The sequence below is a fragment of the Penicillium maclennaniae genome (assembly GCF_028827695.1).
Source record: "Penicillium maclennaniae strain IBT 15551 chromosome Unknown utg000001l:1.0-3280838.0:1.0-3283122.0, whole genome shotgun sequence".
NCBI classification, from domain to species: domain Eukaryota; kingdom Fungi; phylum Ascomycota; class Eurotiomycetes; order Eurotiales; family Aspergillaceae; genus Penicillium; species Penicillium maclennaniae.
In genome coordinates, this window is record NW_026623213.1 from 391,460 (window position 1) to 413,039 (window position 21,580).

The 21,580-nt window shown below is 51.2% G+C and overlaps 9 protein-coding genes across 9 annotated transcripts; 5 read left to right on the forward strand and 4 right to left on the reverse strand.

The window, feature by feature from the left end:
- Window positions 1-111: 111 nt before the first annotated feature.
- Window positions 112-1,074, forward strand: N7477_000138 (J domain-containing protein; the record flags this gene model as incomplete). The annotated part of the gene is made up of 1 exon (XM_056961801.1): window positions 112-1,074. The coding sequence occupies one exon, from the start codon at window positions 112-114 to the stop codon at window positions 1,072-1,074; it is 963 nt and encodes a 320-aa protein (XP_056826804.1).
- Window positions 1,075-1,688: 614 nt separating this feature from the next.
- On the forward strand, window positions 1,689-2,993 carry N7477_000139 (alpha/beta hydrolase; the record flags this gene model as incomplete). The annotated part of the gene is made up of 2 exons (XM_056961802.1): window positions 1,689-1,954; window positions 2,012-2,993. 2 exons carry the CDS (start codon window positions 1,689-1,691, stop codon window positions 2,991-2,993), a joined length of 1,248 nt encoding a protein of 415 aa, XP_056826805.1.
- An 871-nt stretch (window positions 2,994-3,864) lies between these two features.
- N7477_000140 (uncharacterized protein) lies at window positions 3,865-6,289 on the reverse strand (the record flags this gene model as incomplete). The annotated part of the gene is made up of 2 exons (XM_056961803.1): window positions 3,865-4,487; window positions 4,537-6,289. The coding sequence occupies 2 exons, from the start codon at window positions 6,287-6,289 to the stop codon at window positions 3,865-3,867; spliced, it is 2,376 nt and encodes a 791-aa protein (XP_056826806.1).
- Window positions 6,290-6,622: 333 nt separating this feature from the next.
- N7477_000141 (uncharacterized protein) lies at window positions 6,623-7,672 on the forward strand (the record flags this gene model as incomplete). The annotated part of the gene is made up of 1 exon (XM_056961804.1): window positions 6,623-7,672. One exon carries the CDS (start codon window positions 6,623-6,625, stop codon window positions 7,670-7,672), a length of 1,050 nt encoding a protein of 349 aa, XP_056826807.1.
- Window positions 7,673-8,255: 583 nt separating this feature from the next.
- On the reverse strand, window positions 8,256-12,301 carry atg11 (autophagy protein ATG11; the record flags this gene model as incomplete). Its single annotated transcript, XM_056961805.1, has 4 exons — window positions 8,256-10,563; window positions 10,617-11,989; window positions 12,044-12,155; window positions 12,234-12,301. 4 exons carry the CDS (start codon window positions 12,299-12,301, stop codon window positions 8,256-8,258), a joined length of 3,861 nt encoding a protein of 1,286 aa, XP_056826808.1.
- Window positions 12,302-12,387: 86 nt separating this feature from the next.
- Window positions 12,388-13,322, forward strand: N7477_000143 (centromere protein H; the record flags this gene model as incomplete). The annotated part of the gene is made up of 3 exons (XM_056961806.1): window positions 12,388-12,643; window positions 12,724-12,895; window positions 12,953-13,322. The coding sequence occupies 3 exons, from the start codon at window positions 12,388-12,390 to the stop codon at window positions 13,320-13,322; spliced, it is 798 nt and encodes a 265-aa protein (XP_056826809.1).
- A 2,620-nt stretch (window positions 13,323-15,942) lies between these two features.
- On the forward strand, window positions 15,943-16,447 carry nhp6 (high-mobility group nucleosome-binding protein; the record flags this gene model as incomplete). Its single annotated transcript, XM_056961807.1, has 4 exons — window positions 15,943-16,006; window positions 16,083-16,178; window positions 16,232-16,356; window positions 16,415-16,447. 4 exons carry the CDS (start codon window positions 15,943-15,945, stop codon window positions 16,445-16,447), a joined length of 318 nt encoding a protein of 105 aa, XP_056826810.1.
- An 816-nt stretch (window positions 16,448-17,263) lies between these two features.
- On the reverse strand, window positions 17,264-19,080 carry N7477_000145 (uncharacterized protein; the record flags this gene model as incomplete). The annotated part of the gene is made up of 6 exons (XM_056961808.1): window positions 17,264-17,444; window positions 17,496-17,600; window positions 17,650-17,761; window positions 17,805-18,043; window positions 18,095-18,616; window positions 18,668-19,080. Coding segments are annotated over 6 exons (1,572 nt in total), but the record flags the coding sequence as incomplete, so codon positions are not given.
- Window positions 19,081-20,098: 1,018 nt separating this feature from the next.
- On the reverse strand, window positions 20,099-21,571 carry N7477_000146 (CCDC174 family protein; the record flags this gene model as incomplete). The annotated part of the gene is made up of 2 exons (XM_056961809.1): window positions 20,099-21,034; window positions 21,563-21,571. 2 exons carry the CDS (start codon window positions 21,569-21,571, stop codon window positions 20,099-20,101), a joined length of 945 nt encoding a protein of 314 aa, XP_056826812.1.
- Between the last annotated feature and the right edge of the window lie 9 nt (window positions 21,572-21,580).

The following is a 21,580-nucleotide window of genomic DNA, read 5'->3' on the forward strand; positions in this document are numbered from 1 at the left end:
CGGAGATCGGCCCAATCAGTGAGGGGATCACGCACCCATCTGCACCTCAAATACCTCGAGAGCAACGGGATTCCTGCCGTGCTCTCTTTCCCAAAAGAAAACAATGTGGCCATGTCTAGTAAGGCTAGCCTTCTCTCGCGCGGTGGCATTCGGCTTCTGAGCTCGCCATTCGCAGCCTTGCCACTCCCTCGTCCCAGCTTCGGAGCTGCGGGCCATAGTCTTTTGACCATCCCTACCAACAGATCCTATGCCACGATATCGGATCCCCCGGAGCATGCATATTCGTGGCCTACTACGCCTACATTCACCCCCTACGACGTGCTCAATTTAAGCCACACTGCCCCATACTCGAAAGTCCGGTACTTCGAGCTCGTGAAGATCTACCATCCAGATCGGCCCTGCAGCGATCATCCCCTTTGTCGAAACATTAGCCCCGAAGTCCGTCTTCAGCGCTATCACATTGTGGTCAACGCACATGAAATTCTCTCTGACCCTGATAGACGAGCCGCCTACGATCAGTTCGGGACTGGATGGAAACACCAGGCCAAACGATATAATACCGTAGCGGACGCAACAGCAGAGTGGGGGCCATACGGTCCATCCATCTATGCTAATGCGACTTGGGAAGACTGGGAGCGATGGCATAACCGTCATGGAGAGAAGCAACGAAATATCGTCGATCACCGCACTTTCACCCGGCTCGTGATCCTTCTTGTTCTTTTCGGGGGAGCGGTTCAAGCTTCCTGGATATCCCGGCTGAATGCCGGATATGAGCAGCGCCTACGTGAGGTCAGCGAGGATTCTATGCGCTTCCTCAGCGGCCGTCGACAGCATACTGTTCAACAGATGCCCTCCAACGATGCTCGTGTGCAAAGCTTCCTTATTCGAAGGGACCCGACTGGCTCGGGCCTCAAGGATGGTGAACATCGTGTATATCAGAAGGAGCTCAGTGCTCGTATCGACTCGCGTGGGCAAGACCTAGTGGGTGATCAAGCGGGTGATCGCCAAAAGGCATCGGAGACTCTGGAGACTGCGCGAATGAGCGAAACTCCTTCACATGAGTCTCAACATTAAAATCTGAACCCTATTCATTGCATGAAACCGTGGGTTTGCATGGCATTTCGGGCGGCCATGGTTTCAAGTACCTCTGTAGGCGCGATTGTATATATCTTAGTCCGTAAAAATACACGTTGAAACGGTCCCAATTGAATCCATTTTTCTCATTTGTAAAGCTGAGATACCAAAGCGTTCACACATTATATTCCATGGCTACCTTAAAAAGATACTTATTCAAGTGATGCACGTAGATCCGAGAGTGGAGACGTTTGTTGCAGTCAGGGCCGGACCTCGGCATCTGACGCCCCATCTAAATCCGGTTTGTTTCAAAGGAACAATCTCGTCCAGAGTATATGCAAATTCCTTGTTCTACCCGGACCCTAGCATACATCTGTTCGCCCAAGATGAGTTCGGCCAAGCATGCTATTAATTTGCTGAAATTGCTGCTGGTTCGGATCCCACTGATCCTGAAGACTCTTGTTTTGCATGGGGTTCACATGTCCCCGTCAAAGGGAAGCAGGATTTGCGCACTGAATTGACTGTCGCGGTGCTTCGCTCATTTATGACTTTCACCAAGCCGCTTGCCACGGTGCAAAAAGATAGTATGCGCGACCCTGGGATCAAGGGTCCCTATGTGGGTGTCCAAGGTCACTCTGCCAGAGCCGGAGTTCGATGTGCGCGATGCCATTCTCCGCGCAATTGACGATCTGAAGACCGGGGACGAGACCTTTGATGTCCCGGCTATTGCTCCGGTTGAGGCTGAATGGACTGGCTACCGCAGTGGCGTGGGAAAGAACACTCCCCAGCCTGATCTCACAGAGGCTGAGAAGTACGCTGAGCTGCGAAAGGAGTCCCCCTCTGATATGACGATCTTGTATCTCCACGGCGGTGCATACTTGTAAGTGTAGCTTCTCTTGAGAACACACTGTTTCCATGAACTAATGTAATTTCTTAGCTTGATGGATCCCTGCACGCACCGCGTGCCTGTTGCACATCTGTCCCACTTGACTGGGGCCCGAGTCCTATCAGTGCGGTATAGACTTGCGCCGCAAAATCCATTCCCTGCTGCACTGGTCGATGCCCTGACTGCCTATCTGTCACTCATTCACCCGCCGCCAGGCGCATTACACGAGCCCGTTCCAGCGAACAAGATCGTGGTGGCCGGTGACTCTGCCGGTGGAAACCTATCCCTCGTCCTGCTCCAGGCTCTGATGACTTTGAAGCGTGCCTCGCGATCTATTCGCTTCCACGGCAAGGAAATTGACATTGAGCTGCCTGCAGGAGTGGCTACTATTTCACCTTGGTGCGATGTCAGTCGATCAATGCCCTCCATCATTCGTAATGCCAAATTTGATTACCTTGAGTCTCCACCCGGCTCTTCTCTGAATTCAGACGACGTCCCATTCGCTCCACTTCCATTCCCTCCGGATGCGCTGTGGCCGATGTCCCCGCCGCGTGTGGACATGTACTGCAACGCCAACATGGTCCTTCACCCTCTCGTCTCCCCACTGGCAGCAAGCCCAGATCTATGGAAAGATGCCCCGCCAGTGTTTATTTCAACAGGAGAAGAAGGTCTTACCGATGAAGACTTAATCCTCGCCCGCCGGATGCACCAAGCAGGTGTTCCTGTCATCACGGAGCAGTTCGAGGGCATGCCCCATTGCCACGGCTTGCTCATGATTTCGACACCAGCAGGGAAGCGATTCTTCAAGGGATTGGCGGATTTCTGCCGCGATGCTGTGGCTGGCCGGGTCAACCCAACGGGGTCTTTGACCTACCTCGGTTTCCAGATGCAATCTATCCGGGAGATTCCTCTCGAGAAGGCTTGCGGTATTAGCGATGACGAAGTTGAAGCGCGCATGCACCGAAATCTCGAGGCTCGAATGGAGGCTGAGAAGGACTTGCTGAAGGCCTGGAGTGAGCGCGCGAGGCTTTGATTATATATGTGCATACTAGCTTCCAAGGATCTGGGCGGCTATCTATACGTAAAACATATATTTGATACCCCTTTCATTCTTAATCAAGTGATTTTCATGACTTTAATGTAATGCGAATTTGGAAATCAATTGGTTGGGGCGGGAATATATAGTAGATGCAAACGAGATAAAAAACTGTATTACGCAGATACTAGGCGCTAGCATACCATTCAGCTTTCCATTCAAGGTTGACACTAATCGCCTCACCAGTGATAGTTAAGGGAGGTTCCCGTTCCTGCCGATTAAAGTGCTTGATACCCCTACATTGTGAAATCAGGCATAGTGAGCATCATACCCTAAGCATGATTATTCCCAAATTTCAGGCCATTCTCGGGAAGAGTCAGCTGAAGCAAATCATCAATAGAAACAGGTACTTTCTTGGTCTGTTAGTCTGTAAGATTGAAAGGTTGCTCTTATCCCCAGATGAGCTGGCTTTTCCCATCTTCATCTTTTGCCGGCAGGGGTTTACTGCTCTGGAAAGTCGCCAAGATACCCGCGGTATTTCTCCAGCAGTGCTCAGAAGCTATAACCTGATCCATTTAAAAAGGCTTGTATGTGGAAGCTCAGACTGGAGGCTAAACACTTCGAGATTTAGCCCCCATTAAGCGCAGAAACTTACGCTGCCAGTCATGACTAAAAGGAGGGCCGAAGATAAGGGAGTTACAGTTATCCAAGTGCTTCAAATCCTTTCGAGATTCGTTGAATGAGCTATCATTTATGAAGCAATTGAGTTAAACTATATTTCGCCACTGTTCAACCGCTAAGTGCAAGTCCCAAATGGCTTGATGGGATATCTGACTAAAAGAGACAACGCCTGAATGCCCACCCGTCATTATAGAAATTCATCATCATCCATCGACGGCTGATCCTCTTCCCACCGAGCAGGAGCCTCATTACGTGGTGTCCACACGGGTCCTCGTGGCTCCTGAGGTGGGATTGATGGAGGTGCTGGCGCAATGTTCTTTGTACTGGGCGGCGACAACCAGGGAAATGAGACGGAAGTGCCGTTGATGCGAATCTCTCCTATGAGTTTGCCTAAGCCAAGCTGAGGCTCATCTACATAACCATCCCATAGACCCAGAAGCTGCGCAACGAGACGGAAGAAAGCCACGCCAATGGTGATGAGTGGGCCTAATAATGTTGATAGGTGGGACCACCGCCAGAGCATTGTTACCGTGACAAAGGGAAATACGGGTGCATCAGGTCGTAGGCAGTAGCCGTCGCAGGTGTCGGAGAAGATGGGGTGGGAGTATGCCTCACACATAGAGCATTCGATGACATACCAGCTCAGTGACACGAAAGTGACCCAACCAAGCATGGTAAGTTGGCGACGCCCAGATACGTGATTTCGCTTCCACAAACGGGGAAGTGGGATGGCGGCGTAGACGCGACCATCAGAGGGTATGAATTGGCTACCACCCGGGGCAGCTTTCTGGAGGCCATCCTTTCGGAGAACTTGGCCGTGAGGAAAGCTCGTTGTCTCGAACCACGTGCTGTTCCAGACTGTTGAGGCCCTTCTTCACCTCTGTGATATTTCTTGCCAAAGAGGATAGCTTTTCATGCAATCTATCCATGTCCACGGAAGGAAAGCTGTTCGGGTCGCCTTTTTGGAGACCTTCAACTATTTCCTGCTCTTTTGCAGCGGCTTCCTCCTCCTCGGTGAGATCGGTCTGACCATCCATTATAGCGTGAAGATATTCAATGGTATCGTCACTCAAGTCCAGATCTTCTTTGCCAGACTTCATATCTTCCATAACTGTTTCGAGGCCACTCTTTGGTAGCTTGGGTCGAAGAACGGGCGGTCTTGATCGTTTGTTCACTTCAGCATCGGAAACTGTCTCCTGCTGTTTTTTAGGCTCTGGACTTGGTTCTTCAATTTTTGGTTCGACCTCCACAGGCGGATTCGCAGGCGGTTGTGTCTGCTGGATCGGCCCATCGCCCTCTTTTGATGCCGGCGGTGGAAGGATGTCTTTGGTAAGATCACTCGGTATTTGAGCCATCCGCTCAGTCACAGGAGTGTCAATCCATGCTCCCGTGACTCTGGGCGTCTTGTCGTAGATCTTTCTCTCGAAAAGTTTCACTGGCTCTGGTGTCTGCATCGATTCTAATTTGGGGCTCTCAGCCCTTGAAAGTTTCCGTAATAATTCTTGAGAATCTCGCTTTGTGGTGTTTGGTTTGGTGAAAGTAGAGTTTTTGTAAACCACGATAGGTGTGTTGGGAATCGGGGCACCATTGCTTGGTGCTGCAATCTGGTCCAGGCTAGACTTTTGTTCGTTCTTGGTCTTTTCATCGGCATGGGGATTAGTGTTGCGTTCCCCCAAGGCGCTTCGGTTTCTCAGGGCTGTTCTTGAAGCGGTTGGGTCAATGGCCGTGGATCTGGATGCGACGGTCTGTTCTGCCTTTGATTTCGAGTATCCAGCGTGTTTCTGGTTCTCTTTATGCTCGGTGTTCTCCTGTGTGTCTGAGGCACTGCTTCCGCTGACGTTTCTAGTCCAATCGTGCCGCCGTGCCGCGCGACTACCCCAGGTCCGCGGAAAATTTAAAGACGGACCGCGCTCGCCATCATCCTCGGACACGAATGTGTCCTGCTCGACCTGTTCCTCTCGTCGCTGTAAATTATCCGCGGTGAGAGCCGCCCGTCCACCCTTTGCTTTGCTGAAGATTGGAGAATCCTTGCCCGTCACACGTCGTAGTCGCTGCTCATCCCTGCTGTAATCGGTAGTTCTCCTTGGAGAATGCGATGGGTAATCTCCAGTTCCATCGACTAGACCCAGACCTGCGTCTGAGTATGAGTGTCCATTATGCGACCCTGAATCCCGACTTTGGGATCCCTCTCTCCGATTGAGGCGATTTCTTGGACGCGCCACGGGAATAGCATCCCAATCATCATGTATGACATGGTCAGCTATCGTGCCATCTTCTTCTAACCTTCGATAAACATCCGTGAAGCCCTCGAGTGGGTTCGAGGTCTCAGATAACGGGGAGCGTTGAACAAACGGCTCACGGGTACGCCGAGGACTGGGAGTTGAGCCTAGCGGCGCGCCGTCATCGGACATGCTTGCATGCGAAGCAGCTCGATATGCGCCAGCTAGAGTACCGGTACGAAAGGTATGTCGAGAACGCGTCCCATTCTGTTTAGACGGGAAGGCGTCTAGATCGAAGTCGTAGTTAGATTCGCGGGCGTGTCCAAAGGGAGATTGGTGAAGATGATTATTTTGACGCGCCAGCGAGAAATCGTTCTTGCGGGGCGTCGACATGGCTCTTTCACTGACATGGAGCTCAAGATGAGAGTCGCAAGTTCCCAAGTAAACGCGACGGAGATCCCACATTCCCCAAAGGGGTTAGGCGCGGCGAGCTTCTGCACTTTACATCGACCTTGACACTTGAACAGACTTGACCATTTTTCTCACCATCTTGACGACTTGACTTCTTTTACTTCTATTTTAATTTTTATGACTCAGTTTCTGCTCGGATTGAATCACAAGAACGTCGCCCGTGACTTGTGGCATGTGATCTCGTGATCCGACCCGAATACAATACAAAAACCCCGAAGACAGCTCAAAAGCTATCTGGAACACAACACATACACCATGGGTAAATCCTCTCGTCGCAAGAAGACACCCAGTCCGTCGTCGGGCACCTCAACACCAACATCCGGCCCCATCCCACCCTTCACAAAATCCCCGGAGATCCTGAAACCGTTCGTCGAGCCACTCTCCCAGCAAGAAGTATACCTTGTGCACATCGACACGACAAACACCGACCAGAAATGGCAAACCTTCCTCGTCCCGTCAATCGTCAACATCCTGGTCGCCGTCGTGATCGCCGTTCGCGTCTACATGGCCTTTAGCACATACCCAGCGCTCGTGAAGACGCTATTCGGACTCGAAAGCGCTTCAAGCGTAGACACAGCCACCGTGTCCTGGATGCAACAAGCAGCCCTTGTTCTCCGCAGAACAGGTGCCATCTTCATCGACTATTTCCTCGTGACGCTTTTCCTGTCCTGGCCGTTTAATTTCGTCCTCGGACCCGTGCGCTGGCGCCGTGCCGTGGGCTTTCGCGACCGCGAAATTATTGTTCGCCGCAGCGCAAGCAGCTGGAGCCGTTATCTTGTACGCAATAAATGGATTCGCGATGACGAGGCTATGCGCGACAAAATTGTTGCGGCTGTCACGCCCGAGCGGATAGGAAAGACGGGATATCTGCTTGTGGACGCAGACTGGGATCTGGACTACGATGCTATGATCTGCGCGCATGGTCTGGTCGATCAGATCCGCAAGGGTGATGGCGTGCAGCTGGATGAGTTCCGGACAGCTGTGCTGGTCCATACTGATACTGATGGCTGGTTGATTTGGCGTGTTGGGGATGAGAACACGCCTGCGGCACGAGAGCGGTCTGAGCAACGGGATCAGATCCTCGCCTATAAGGAGAAGTTGACCGAGATGGGGAAGGAGGATTTGTTCTACCGATGGGTTGAGATGATTCAGTGGGAAAGCTCGCAGCCTGGTGGATTCACACCGGCGAGGCAGAAGTCTGCGATGCTTCAGGCGAAACAGATGTTTGAGGAGGAGAATGTGAATTTCAGTGGTTTCTGGGATGATTTGGGTGGTATGGAGGGCATTGATATAGAGGAGACATGACATTTCACTCATGTGAACAGCTCTGTTTTTCAGTTAGCGAATAGATTGGTTTGGTTCTCGTGTCTCCACGCTGGTGTATCCCATCTGGCTAAGGTTGCGCATTTGCCTTTATTCCGTAGCCCTATTGCCCGAATGCAGATGTCGATACAGTTGTCTCGTGTTTCACGAGAAGAAAGTTGGCTTGAAAAAGTGGCGACATATCATTCATACTGCTGGGTATCTCAGGTAACTCCCATCAAGGGATATATTTCGAGCCTCCCACCGCTGACCCGCGGGGTTTGGAAGTCTACAAACGCAAATCGAGAATTGAGAAAACAAAAAGGAAGTATGCCAAGACGCCAAATCACAGATGCAATCATTTCCTCCGCGGATCATCCTCATGCCGATAATCAAGTGACCACAGTTCTCTCCAAGGACGGGATCGAGCACCCCTTCGAGTAGACGTCGACCGCGACGGAGGGGACGCTGGTGATGTAGCGAGGCTGTCGGGACGTGGCTGCAGTAACGATGCAGACGTACGATCCTAAGAGAAAAGAGGTTAGGATGTGGTGCATAGGGAGCACCCGGGAAAAGTAGTACTTTGTCACGGGCCGAAGAGCAGATCGCGGCGAACCTCGTCAAATATCGGATCAGCCTCTCGAGGCTGGGAGCCGGCGTCGGCTTCAGCACGAACGAGATCTGTAGCCGAATCATTGGCGCCTCTTTGCGAGGGCGTGGGAGTGCCTCGTTTGGAGTTAGAACTGTCGCGGCGGCTGTCCAGACTTCTTGACAAAGTCTGGGCGACTGTGCTGTCTTCATTTGGGCGTTTCACACGGATACTGCCTTTGGCGTCGACATTTGCAGACGCGACGGTGCTTTTCGAGATTCCAGGAGTGGCCGGCGCGCCAGGCTTTTCTTCCGTCGCATCAATAAGGTACCAGCGAAGACCATCTGAAAGCTCAAAGGGATTCTCGTCTTCCAGTAGTGAGGCGCCATCGCTGACATCGCCGAGGGAGCGTCGATCGGGACCTACGCCATTCAATGATCTTGAGAGATCAACCACACGCTCCTCAATCTTGTTGATACGAGCAAGAAGCCAGTCTCGTGCTTGGAGCTTGTGTGTATCTTGCTCGCGCAGGAAGTAATGCGGTGCACCGACATTGAAAGCAGCCCAAGAACGGATGGCTTGGTTGCGAGTTGGCAGGAACAATGCCAGGTCTCCCTCCTTGAAGGAACGGTAGGCAATCTTTTCATGAGCTTCGCTCTGGACCCTATGATACTTGTCGCGGTAAGGTTTGTATGTTTTTGCCTCTTTCGACCATTTTCGGGCAAGAGTTTCAATGTCTTTCATCCGTTTGATGACTGCGTCTCCGAAGATGGAGACATCGAATTTAGCCAAGCCGTCAATGAAAGTGGAGAATTTGGCCTCTTCCTCTTCTAAAGTCTCGGCTTGCATCCAACCGAGCAGCGAGTTATCGGGTTTCACAGAAACAGAAACAATGCCAGACTGGGCTAGACTTTCCCCAAGGCCAGACATGGCATTGACCTTAGAAGCTCGTTGGACAACAATGCGGCCATCTTGCTGGATGATCGCGAAACCGAGCTGCTCAAGTACCCATTCTAGCTTCTCAATCTGCCAGTGAATTTGCCTAGAAAGGTCGTGAGACTTGGCGCCTCTAGCCTCGCAGCGAGCCATAGCCTGCCGCTCTGCCTGCGAGAGTGCTTCGAACCTCTTTTCCCACTCGGTTTCTTTCTCCTGGAAGGTCTTTGCCTGAGACTCGGTATCAACCAGGTTTTGCGAAAGGTCTGCGTGCCTTTGATCTCCCTCAAGACCGCTCTTCCCTACTGGCGATTGTGACTGCAAGGAGTTCAGCTTCGAACGTTCGTGTTCAAGCTCGGCTCTTGCGTCGTTGAACCTTGTTTGGGTGCGCAGAAGCTCTTGGTTCAGGCGAGCCAGTTCAGCTTCACGTTCCTCGGACTTCTTAGCGTGTTCCTCTGCTTCAAACTCGAGTTGTTTGACTCGCTCATCAAGGGTTTTGTTCTCGGCCAGCGTCTTGGACGCGATGTCCTCGGTATTCCTAGCATGGATTGAGAGACCTTCGGAAAGCACCTCAATGGCTTTGATAACGCTGGGAATATCCTCAGGCACAGCACCCCCCGGAGACAAGCTCATGAAGGCTGCCTGAAGAGAGTTGTAGTTTTCCTGATCTTTCTGATTCCAGATGCTTTGCTGTTTCTCAAGTTCGTTGACCTTCGTCTCAAGCTCGCGCTCCTTATTTTCATGAGATTGGATGCGTTCATTCAAATCATCCACTCTACGCGCATCCTCGGCAGAGATAGCTTGAGCACCCTCCAGATCAGCCTCGAGTTGGTGAATGCGTTCTTCTGTTTCTTGCTTCTCATGGTCACGACCGTCCATGAGTCTGTCGAGTTCCTCCTCGACCTCTTCGTTGCGAAGTCTGAACTTTTTCACCTCCGCCTCGAGATATCTGCGTTCATCCTCAAACTCACGCTGGCGTGCTTCAAGGTTCCCAATAAGATCTTTCTTTGTAGATTGAGCTTCTTGGTATTTGTCAGAGCTGGTTTGACGCTCAGCGTGAGCTTCTTTGTGGAGTCTCTGAACGTTCTCTTTCTCTGCTGCCAGCTCTGCCTCGAGGGTGACGATGCGTTGGACGAGTGCCCTATCCTCTGGGGACTGGGTCATGGAAACACGTCTGGATGAGACTGAGGAGCGTCTTGATAGAGTATCCGGGTGTGGAGATCCCGGAGGATTGGGAAATTCAGAGCCGAAATTGCCACTGGACGGGCGACTGAGATGGCTTTGGCGATGAAGCAGATCCTCCAACTTGCGAATCCGGCTATCCGATCCTTTGAGCCTATCTTCCAATTTCGTTTTCTCCTCTTGGAGACTCCTAACCATGTCATCGCCACGTAGTAGTATAGAGCTTCGACTCAAATCAAACACACTGCCGTTTTTAAATGCTTTCGCACGTCGTCTTTGCTGACGAGTGGGGGCGTCAATTCCTTGAATTGCCGAGATAAGTCCTCCGCAATGTTATTCAAGGCATGCTTTGATCGTAGATCTTCAATATAGGCTTCGATTTCTTGTCGGTTCACTTCGGGCCATTCATCGTCTTGCCCTTGTAGGTTAATTTCGATCCCCGGAGCAGAGGAATCTGCAGATGAAATAACATCTCCCATGGTTTTCAGCCACTTTTTCCGGCGACGCTGTTCCTCATCTTTCAATACAGCCATCTCCTCTGCCAAGGTCAGGGAGTCGGTCTTGATTTTGTCACTCCATTCACGCCGTCGCACCGACTCGATTAGAATAGACCCATAAAGCATCGGCATCTGGAAGACACTGTATATGATATCGAATGCATTGCTATCCACATCTAATTTGACCAGCCGAGTGTGAGCATCGGCCAATCGCGATGTGATAATGGAGATCGTGCGCATGTGCTGGAGAGCCGTCTTTTCTGCGGCGCCGCGGCGCCACACAGCCTGTTCCAAGGCTTGCTGCATCTCTGCGCCGAGTTCTAGCAGTGACGGAAGAAGGTTTTGAGTATGGTTGAGGGCAAGCCTAGAGACATTTGCGAGCATCTTTTGGTTGTTTGGAAGGCTGAGGACATGTTCATAGTCGGAGCCAATCTTCTTTGAAATCGTTTCAACCTCCTCAAGTAAGCTCTCATCCCCTTCACCGGGTGACGTTATTACCTCGTCAACCAGTTGTTGAGTGTCCGATGCAATGCCGCTGACAATGTTCTCGATATCCTGGACCTGCCCAGCAAAGCGTGGGGATACAGACGCAGCCTCCAATCCAGCTCGCTGGACCTCATTGACATCGACAAAATCACGAAGGGTCCCAGTTGGCCGGTCATTGTCCATCTTTGGTGTGGATGGGCGGCCGATGAGAGGGGAGTCTTTCCGGGCCGGGATCTTCTCCAACGTCTCCAGAGCCGCTTGCCAACCATCCAGGGCGGACTGCTGCTCTTCCAAAAGGTTGTTCGCCCACTCTTGCGTCTCTTGGAACCGATGTTCAAGGGTGCCCACGTGGGATTTCAGGTTCTCGAGGGCGACGCCAACTGCGCGATTGATGACATCAGTTCGCTCGTTGTGCTCCTGTATGCTCTTGTTGGTGTTCCCACAACGGCTAGAAAATTCGAGAGCCCAGCTCCGTCTTGTCATGAAGAGGTCCCGCCATGCTTGCAGGTCGTTCTGGTTTGTGAGGGACGCCGGAGGGTTACTCGGTTGAAACGGTGCGGGCGGAGGTAGCTCCGGGAGCTCGATCTCGCCAGGCTCGCTCACGTATTGTCGGTCATAGACAAATATCTCGGACTCAAGAATCTTAGTATCGCTGTACTTTCATGTCGAGAGGGGGTGGTCTCATACCTCGGTGGCTAAGGTCTGGGTCTTGACATTCTTGCCACGGGCAGTCATCAAGATCTGCCTAGCAGGTGGAATCGACGTACTTCGGACGATCCATACTTTGAGTGCATCTGGGCTGTGAACAAGCAGTGTCAGCATGCTTGTGCGAAGCTCGAAGGCGAAGGGACTCCGTCGTCTCTACGGGGAAGCATACGAGGCAAAGGCAACCGGATCAGCTAGTAAATGCTCACCGGTGTGAGCAATATAAATGTGCAACGACATTCCCCCTCCTCACTAGCTGAGCGTAGAAGCTCGAAATACCAGAGAAAGTGGAAGGGGATCGGCTTTGAGGAGAGTAAGTACTCCGAATGGCAGGGAAGCTCTGTCAGATCGACGACTCCACCGCCTCCCGCGCCATATCACAAGCACGCGCGCGATTCACGAGATCCTCCATGGCTGCAAAATCTGGCCCGACTCACCTGCTACCGGTTGAGGTAACCCTCCTTGACTATGCCGCAGATGACTCCTGTGATATTGCACCGCTGTCTGAGAAGGAAGCTCTAGTCCTGCAGCTCGCCAACCAGATCCAGGAACAGCGACTGGAGAAGGCGTTGCTGGAGCAAGGTACCGTGCCATATTGCTTTGCTTTTTTTCTCCATGACCATTACGCTATAAATCCTCACATTCGACTGACATATTCGCAGAGCTCGAGACACTTTCCGGGGACAATGTGGAAGAGCAGCTTGCGATCGCTGAACGGGAGCTCTTAGACGCGCGATCTACCTACACCGTCAGGAGGAAGGCTGCTCGTACCATCCTCATGACTGATCCCATCCTTAAAGCCGTTCATCTGAAAACTACTAGCCCTCCCGAACGGTTCGTATTCCCTGTTCAGTTTTAAAGCTTTCCCTTGAATCTCATGAAGCCGCACAGGGCCTTACTCCGCCTTGTCAACCGTCGCGATGTGCTTGCGCTTGCACATGAGAACCTCGCATCGGCGCACGACTTAATAACGAAACAGCTGTCAGACTTCGAGGTGGAGAATTTACAAATCAACAAAGAGAATCAGGAGCTAGTGCGCAAGCTCCTGGAGCTCACGCGTCAGGATGACTCCTGGCGGGAGAGATTGCAGGACGCAACTCTTGCATCACAGTTGGAAGAAGTTGAAGCCGACCTGAAAAAGCGCAAGGCACATTGGGAGGTTATGAAGAGCGTTACCAGTGCTATGGTTGTAGGCAGTGGGCTCAACTGGGCTGAAGATGAGAAGCTTCAAGCTCTGGTTCTTGACGAAAGTGATGACTGAGTAACGCGTACGGATGTTTTGATTGGCTATACCCCAGGGGATTTGGAGCACACGGCGCTATTCCCAACTCATTAAGGTACAATTTCATGGATTATGTTACCATTTCGGAGCTGCCAAGCTAGGATAATATTAGGATAGGCTTGAGGGTGGCCTTCTAAGACCTTTTGACCCACGCCTTTCATCACCGCACCCGCAATGACGGAGGGTCCGGTGGGAAAAAGGTGTACGGTGGACTGGGGCGTGTACCAGTCAGGACTGTGGCGAGGCTTGAAAGGTCGCAAAGCCAGCTGAATACGTAACTACGAGTATTGCAAGAAATACACGGATGCAAGAGCAATACGACGCGACGGGCGGACTCTATGACGCTCTCCTCTCGGAAGAAGTGGGAGACGTGTAAGTTACGGTACGGAGAGTATGGGCGGTACCTCGTACTGGCGGTACTTTGCTACGTAGCCGATGTACCGGAATGTTGCAACACTCTACAAAAAGTATGTACCCTTGCCCTGGACTTCTGCACTGCTGTACTTTGATACTTTGGTGCTTAAGTGCTCCTGCAGGGCCGTATTTCACAGTAGGACATAGCCTGCAGACTCCACCCATACAATATGACAGACAGCTCCCTCGGAATTCATACCTTTTGGTTATAGATGCTGAGGAACTTGCAGACGCGTCGTCTCGTGATTCAGAGGGTCAATTGAGCTCTGTTTTCCAGTCAGATCCATTCGCCCCAGTCTTGTGACCCAGCAACTTGGAACGCGATCTTCGGGACAGAACACACACCGATAAGCGGCCGCTTTCATTATCAACGGTATCGTGTCGCCATTACCGACCTCCATTTTGATTTCTTCGCGGTGATAAGCCGATGCTAGGGACCTGGGTCCCCAGATACCCCTAGTTATCGGCGGTAATTCCAATCTGCGGATATTTCAAAAGGGCATACCACGCTAATGATTGAGCAACGATCCAGCAGCCGCGTTTCCAGGGAGCCCTTACTTTGAGCTAGCCCGGGGAAGCTGCGCCATTACATGGACCGGTCGGCACGGAAAAAGGTACTGTGTACTCCGCCAACAGGTCGTTTTTGGAGCTCCAGCGCACTGAGCTAGGAAAAGGTGACTTGGCCGGAGCACGGATCCATTGATCCCAGGCCGATACAGCGGTGACTCGTCGCCTCAGGCTTATTAACAGTACAGCCCGGGCAATCTTGCCACCATTGCGCAATCGCAATCTGTCCGTAGCTGGGACTAGCTAGAAAATTCTTTTGCAAGTGGATTTTCAAAGCAAAGAGCTGCCTGTGGTCGCAGAGGCTTTGCAGTGAGCTCGTTAGAGTAGCTGCGTAGTGAAATTGCCAGATGTTTACCTCGCGACCTCCTTTCGACAGTGCTTACGATTTCTTCACCAGCCTTCTAAGAAGAATGAATTCATCCAAAATGAGCCTTAAATATCACTACAGCTTCCACACCTAATTGATCACATTTCAACCATTGATGGGCTCGGTGTGAAGGAAAAGAGCTCCCAGTATCATGAAGTGTGTATTGACGCGGTAATGGCTACTTGCGTGAAGGTCACTTTACTATGAGTTACAGCGTACTCGGTACGTCGGTTTGCGCGGTTTAATGGGAACGGATCATGGCGTATTTCTCCACCGCGAGATTGCTCAAGTATGTTACCGTTTCGTACGGGGAGACTGAAGACCCAGCAGAATCATGTCAACATTGCTTGAAGAAAGGGGAGAAAAGGGAGTTTTCGTCAAAAAAAAAAAAGACCTGAAGTATAAAAAAGAGCTCAAAAATACGAATTCCGATATTCATAATGTCCCCTCGGGCATAGTGTGAGGCCCAACAGGTAGGAGTTTGGAAGATTTACCCATACATGATACATGACATGGAACACAGTACATTCCCCCCAGTCAGCAAAACAGCCTGCCCTTGCTGTGCAGCCCACCCTTTTACCCTTTTCCCCCTCTCGCCCGTTTTCCCCTACTACTACGCTGCCCCCCTCTCCTCTCTCTCTCTCTCTCTTCTTCCTACACTACCAACTTCTCCCCCATCTATTTTTGACCATACAAATCAGGTACTGCATATTCCCCCCCAACTATATCAACACCCGCCATTTGAGCTCCCCATTCTCAACACCACCACCATTCTCTCTTTTTTTTCTCGTTCTTTTTCACCTTGAATCTCTTTTTCTTCAACTTCATGATTCTTTTTTCCTTCGCGCGACCGCGATCGCGCAACCTCGCAGTCGCGCTGCACTCAAAACCTTTGTGAACCACTATACTAATCGGACCTGTTTAATTTAATTAGGTCAATTTTCCAAAGTTTTTAAAACAAATTTTAAATGTGAGTCGCGTCTTTCTTCTCGAGTTCTGGAGGTGTTTCCGAGGTGAACCGGTCGAAACCTGGTCGCGCCTGGGGAGCGCGCGCAAAATAGCGCGTCGCTTTTTCGTCGCGCGCAACGAAGGTCGCTTGATTGCACTTGTCTCATTGACTGTTCATCATTCTACTGTTGTCTCCCTTTGCTCCTCTGTCAATTCGTGTTCCCGACTTGGTGCAGGCCATGTTCGACCGACATCAGGACCAAGCTCCATCAACCTCAATACTGATTTGCTATAACAGCCATTATGCCTAAGGAGAAGACCACGACCCGCAAGGGCGGTAAGGAGCGCGTTCAGCGCCGCAAGAAGGGTATGTTGATATCTCAACCCTGATCAAGCGCAAGCTGCGCCGTCTGAGCTGTTGCATTGGTCCTAACTTGCTCCAGACCCCAACGCCCCCAAGCGCGGTCTCTCTGCCTACATGTTCTTCGCCAACGACAATCGTGACAAGGTTCGCGAGGAGAACCCCGGCATCACGTTCGGTAAGTCAATCCACCTCGTGCGCAGTTCCTGCTCCGGCTAACACCCACTCCAGGCCAAGTCGGCAAGATGCTCGGTGACAAGTGGAAGGCTTTGACCGAGTCCGAGCGCAAGCCTTACGATGAGAAGGCTGCCGTCGACAAGAAGCGCTATGAGGAAGAGAAGGCCAAGTACCAGGCCGTGAGTCCCCAAGATCCCAACTACAAACGGCGATCCCCGACTAACCATTCATATACAGGGTGAGAACGACGAGGAGGAGGAGTCTTCCTAAGCGCCTCGCCGCAACTCTCGATTGCGCAGCCGGCGTTTGTGTTTCTTTTCGCTAATTCTTCTCGGTTTCGATTTATCACTTACGGGCTTAACGGAATGGTCTCCACGGTGGTTTCTGCTTGCTTTATGATGGCCTCGGAGAGGCCTTGTCACTTTTGATATGGGAAACGGCTTTTCTTTTGACTCCATCTTGTTTTTGCTGCTCTTGTAGTGGAGAGATGGCCGGACTGGCGTGTAGGATTTCCGACACAGGCTGGTCTAGGCTTAGTCTAATTAATCCAAATATGTTTCCCTGAACTGCTTTATTGCTTCTCGTAGCACCCGACAGTATGCACGCTATGGCGCTGAGGAAGTGGTCCAAGCTCCATCTTGGGACCAGGTACAAATCTCCGATTGTTCCCGCCACCCGCCTTGGGCGCCTTGATTGAATTAAGGTTGCCGTTACGATGTAAGCATCAAGAAGAGACAAAGAAAATATGGTCATGTCAATTTCCAAGACACGGAGTAAAATAGTAAAGACCCTTTTTCCTAGATCCAATCGCTAAATCCAGCTTCAACAGACGCTGTCTTAAACTTGGAAGTATCGTTACCGAGCGTATAGACCAGGACGTCAACAAAAGAATTGCAACCGCGAACCAACTTTTATTTGTCATGCTAATCATTACCACCATAAATATCATGATTCATAAAACTCGTTCGTAAGTTCCTAGGTAAGGAGCGACAATGTTGCATCCTCAATTGCGCCCAGGAAAGCGTCGGCATCTTAAGACTCATGAGTATGGACGATGAACCGCAATCCCGGGATCGGTACTCACCGCCGCTTGAAGCAAATTTTAAAACATGCTCTCCCCGCGAGGTCACTGGGGGGATTGTAATCCTCGGCCGACATCAGAATGATCGGTTTCAACTCGCGCACCAGGACCGTGCGTTGATCCAGACGGAGAAGCCATCCGCGTCGGCCAAGCTGCGGAGTCACGAAAGCGGTCCACACAGGAGTTCTACTGATACATTAGATCTTGTTTCACAACGGCGTTGGAAGATGGTCATACCGATCCATTTCACTCAGGTGGACGGATGCCTGTAGCCTGATGGCTCCAGACACGGTATCCTGATAGACACGTAGAGCATGTCGGTAGGTATCATCAATTATTTGGCTAGATGGGGTGAGTCAAGTGTTACCGAGTAGGAACGGATCGAAATTACCCGCCATAAAGCTCTTCTTCGTCTTCCATTTCATAGTCCCGAATGTTGTCCACGGGTCGGCCCGAGTCTTGAGAGCGGAGAGCTAAGAACGTGGTGAAGAATACAACCATACCTATAGGACAATTAGATATGATCTCGAACCCTAGATGGAAGACACTTGCTTTCAATAGTCGTGAATTTAAGAGTAGCCCACAAGACAAGCTCGGTTCCAGCACGCCGCCTCCGACACAGCTGAAGACAGGAATCCTGTCTAAGAATTTCTAGCATGTTGAGAGGCAAGCAGAAGTACTCGCTGGGTTTGGTTCGATGGGGAACCTTGATGACAATTCGAACGCGATGATCTGTCTCTCGGAGGAAGAAGTATATAGTCATATTTGAAGAGTCGTTGAAGGCGCTATCGGTGAAGTTAGCCTTTTAAGTGTATGAACAAGTGAGTTATACACACAGTTGAAGAAGTTGCTCGAATCCCTGCTCTTTGAGTATTGCCTTGACTCCAGACTGGGGCTCACCGAAACATCCGGCCTTGTCTGATGAAATCGGGATTGGTGTTCCGGATCCATAGTTGGTGAACGCTTCTCTAATCCAATGGTATTGGACCGCATCAGAATGGGTCGATTGGCTGGTAGCCGTGGTGGTAGATGTAGATCCGGTCAAGGTCGAACTCACATCGGGCGTGTGCGGTGCCTCCGGTGCGGATGGAGGGATGTCGAAAAACGGGTTAGAAATTGGCGACTGAGGTGAGAGAGGCGATTGCGGGGACAAATGGGGTGGACGAGCACGCTCAAAGGAACGACGGCGTGGCCGACGATCACTGACTGGGCTTGGAGGATCAGTACTATCGCTCGAAGGCGGGTTACGACCCAACGACAGGCGCGCAAAGCGCGCTGCAACACGTTGTTCTTGTGAAGCCATAAGGGTCTTCAAAGAAGCTCGATAGCCCGCGATAAGCGGTAGATCGTGACCACGGCTTTCAAATCAGTCAGTATATGTTCTTTTTCTTTTCATCCGTGTATCTTACCCTTTCATGAAGTCGGCTATCTCCCGCAGGAACGTCTTATACTGCGCCAAGCGAGTACCTAGTGCATACTGCGACTCATCCCAGAAGAACCGGGACAGATCCAACCAAACTCGCTTGTAGCCCGCCTGGGTGGCTTTACCGCCATCGAGGCGGGCAAAGAAATCGAGGATATCCTCAATAGTGTACTTCAGACTCAAGCGCACCAATTCCAGATCACCCTGGACAAGAGGCCAATTGCGACGGTAGCGAGGATCCTTAATTAGGTCCGCCAAACTACCTAGAGTTGAGCTGAGGGCATAGAAATCGGACATCAGCGCCGTCACTTCTGTTGCGTGCTCGGCAAGAGGGGCACGGAAGGTGCTGAAGCCGGCGGCCGCATCTTCGCACTCATCGGCAGACAAGCGCAGGTCCATCAGGTCAGGCCATGGGATGAGAAAAGAATACGGGAAGTGCGAACACACAAATCGGCGGTTTTCTCACGTGCAGGTATGCGGCTCTGGTCGCTTTTGACGTGGTCGTGCAGGAATGGCGGGGCGAGTTGTGTGAGGGTGGGGGGTTGACCCTTTGCCCAGAAATTTGCTTTCCGAACTTGTCATACCTCATAGATAAAAAGTATACCAAGGTTCATAGTCTAGCTGCACGCCGTAGCAAAGTCTTTCATGATTGTTTTGACAGCTGAGGAGCCTATGGTTCCCCCACTCGCGAACTAAGGGTTCATCTCCCCACATATCAAGGTTTGGCGTAGGGCACGGTAAAACAGTCATCTTGAACTTGAAAAATGGAAAAGGAAGAGGGATTCTCAGACGACGGCCATCAGCTTATATAGACTCTCCTCAGCCCAATACTTAGCAAACAGCATCGGTGTTGCCTATACTACCGGGCCAACAATGAGGCTGTGCAGTCCTTGCGCTTTTGGGGCGCGCCTAGCGCGATCAGAGCGTACTATTGCCTTGCACGTAGTTTGATATTGACTTTTGAAGAGGGGAAGAAACCCATTAGAGCGTATATGTGGATCAGCCTTATCAGCCTTGGGGAGGGGGGGGGGGGGCTTCTCTACTACCGCCCGACTTTCCAAAAAAGGGCCCATCTCTAGAGTCTCCCATAGGTCAATATCTGCGTTAAAGTGTAGACACCTGGAGGAGTGGTTTTATATAATCTAAATGGCAATAGACGATCAATTCAAGATCTGACTTAGAGTTGACTTCGAGGGTCAAAGGTGTTGAGCGGGTTGTCGCACATGAGCAAGTAGCCTATTATCAACATATTGCCGCACGGGTACTTTATTTCACGGCCCGCATTTCAAGGTCCTCAAGGGCTACTTACGAGGCTCAAGAACGCCTACATGGGATCGTGGTGAAACAATATCATTCGCTTGAATTGCACCCGCTACCAGTATGCTATTTCGCTAAATGTACAAAAGAAGCCGTTTCCTCAAGTGCTTGTTGCTCCCGTATCAGTGAAACCACTCATGAATCGCGCAGCCAACCTCTTGCTCCGCAGCTCTTGGATCTGTCGCCGCCGGTCATCGAGGGTAGCCTGGTGTTCCGCAGCTCTAGCCGATAGTCGATCGCGCTGGCGCTGTGTCTCCTCCCGAGCCTGTTTCAGCTCCTCCATTTGCTTCTTGCGTTCCGTTTCATCGCGAGAAAAGGCATAGAAGCCTGTTCCACGATTACGCACTTCGGCTTCGGCATCATAGTGCCTCTGATCCGGCGGTGTAGTCGATCGGTCCCGACGCGCGGCGAGATTAGCCATGTGGGATGCAATGTTCGCGTCGGGATTGAATGCCTCCGTTTGAACTGCTTCACCATAAATCAAATTCTCTGGTCGATTCGGTCGCCATCGTTCTTGCATTGATTGACCGCGTTCTTCTTCCTCCCTGGCGCGCACAGCTCGAGCTGCCTCGGCTCTGGTGCCGCGGCGATTGCGACCTAATTCGTCTTCGTACGAAATGATGGATGCATTATCGTCGTCTGCATCCTCTGAGCCACTGGATCCATCTCCTCTTTCACGTTCCTCGTCCGCCCATTTGCGATCGAAATCAACGAGTGCCTCTTTCTCCTTGCGCCGTAACCTCGACAAGTAATCTTCTTTCGTGCCACCGGGTGTGTCATCTTCATCACTGCTGTTGCCTGCGAGATACAATCCTTTCTTCATGTCCTCATACTGGCGCACCTTCTGCTCCATGCGGCGCTTCGAACGACTCAGCGTGGCGTCATCGATGCCTCCGATGTCTTGGCTGCGTTGATGGACTTGTTTGGAGACGTGGTGATCGTCATCTTCAAGATCTGCAGCAGCACGTTTCTGTGCGCCTTTATTCTGTTTGCCGAAGATGTCGGATTTGGGGTTCTTGGATGGTCGTTGACGACCCTTGGTCGAGGTGTTGGAGTTCTGGGAGATGAGGAGGAGAGTTGACTGGTGAATGCAAGTGTAGACGATGATGGAAGGTCTTGTGATTTTGAAGTTTTTTCACGGCGCTTCCCATATAGGGAGGACTGATCTGAAGCCATGGTGTGTTTTTTAGCTCTCGAAGCTTGCCACGAGCTGAAAGTCGCCCGATTGCGATTGCGATTGCGATAAGCGATAAGGATTGGAGCCTGGTTTTGCTGGCGAAAACTGGCTTGGATGACTTATGGTCATAGCATATTGAGCGAACGAGTACAAGTTGATCTGAACAACAATTTAACACATTCTCTATAATATATATTTGACTGATCTGGTTTTCACCAATGCACCAATTTAAGAGAATATAGGAAGTCAACATTCCGATGGATATAGGAAGTCACGCCGCAATCGGCCCTGAGTCAGCGCTGCCCCGCGGACCCCACGAGATGACGAGCTCGGCGATTTGTCTCGGTTTCAATCTTTACATTTTCCCAAGATTCATCTTGTTCATACCTGCGTCATTCAATTGAG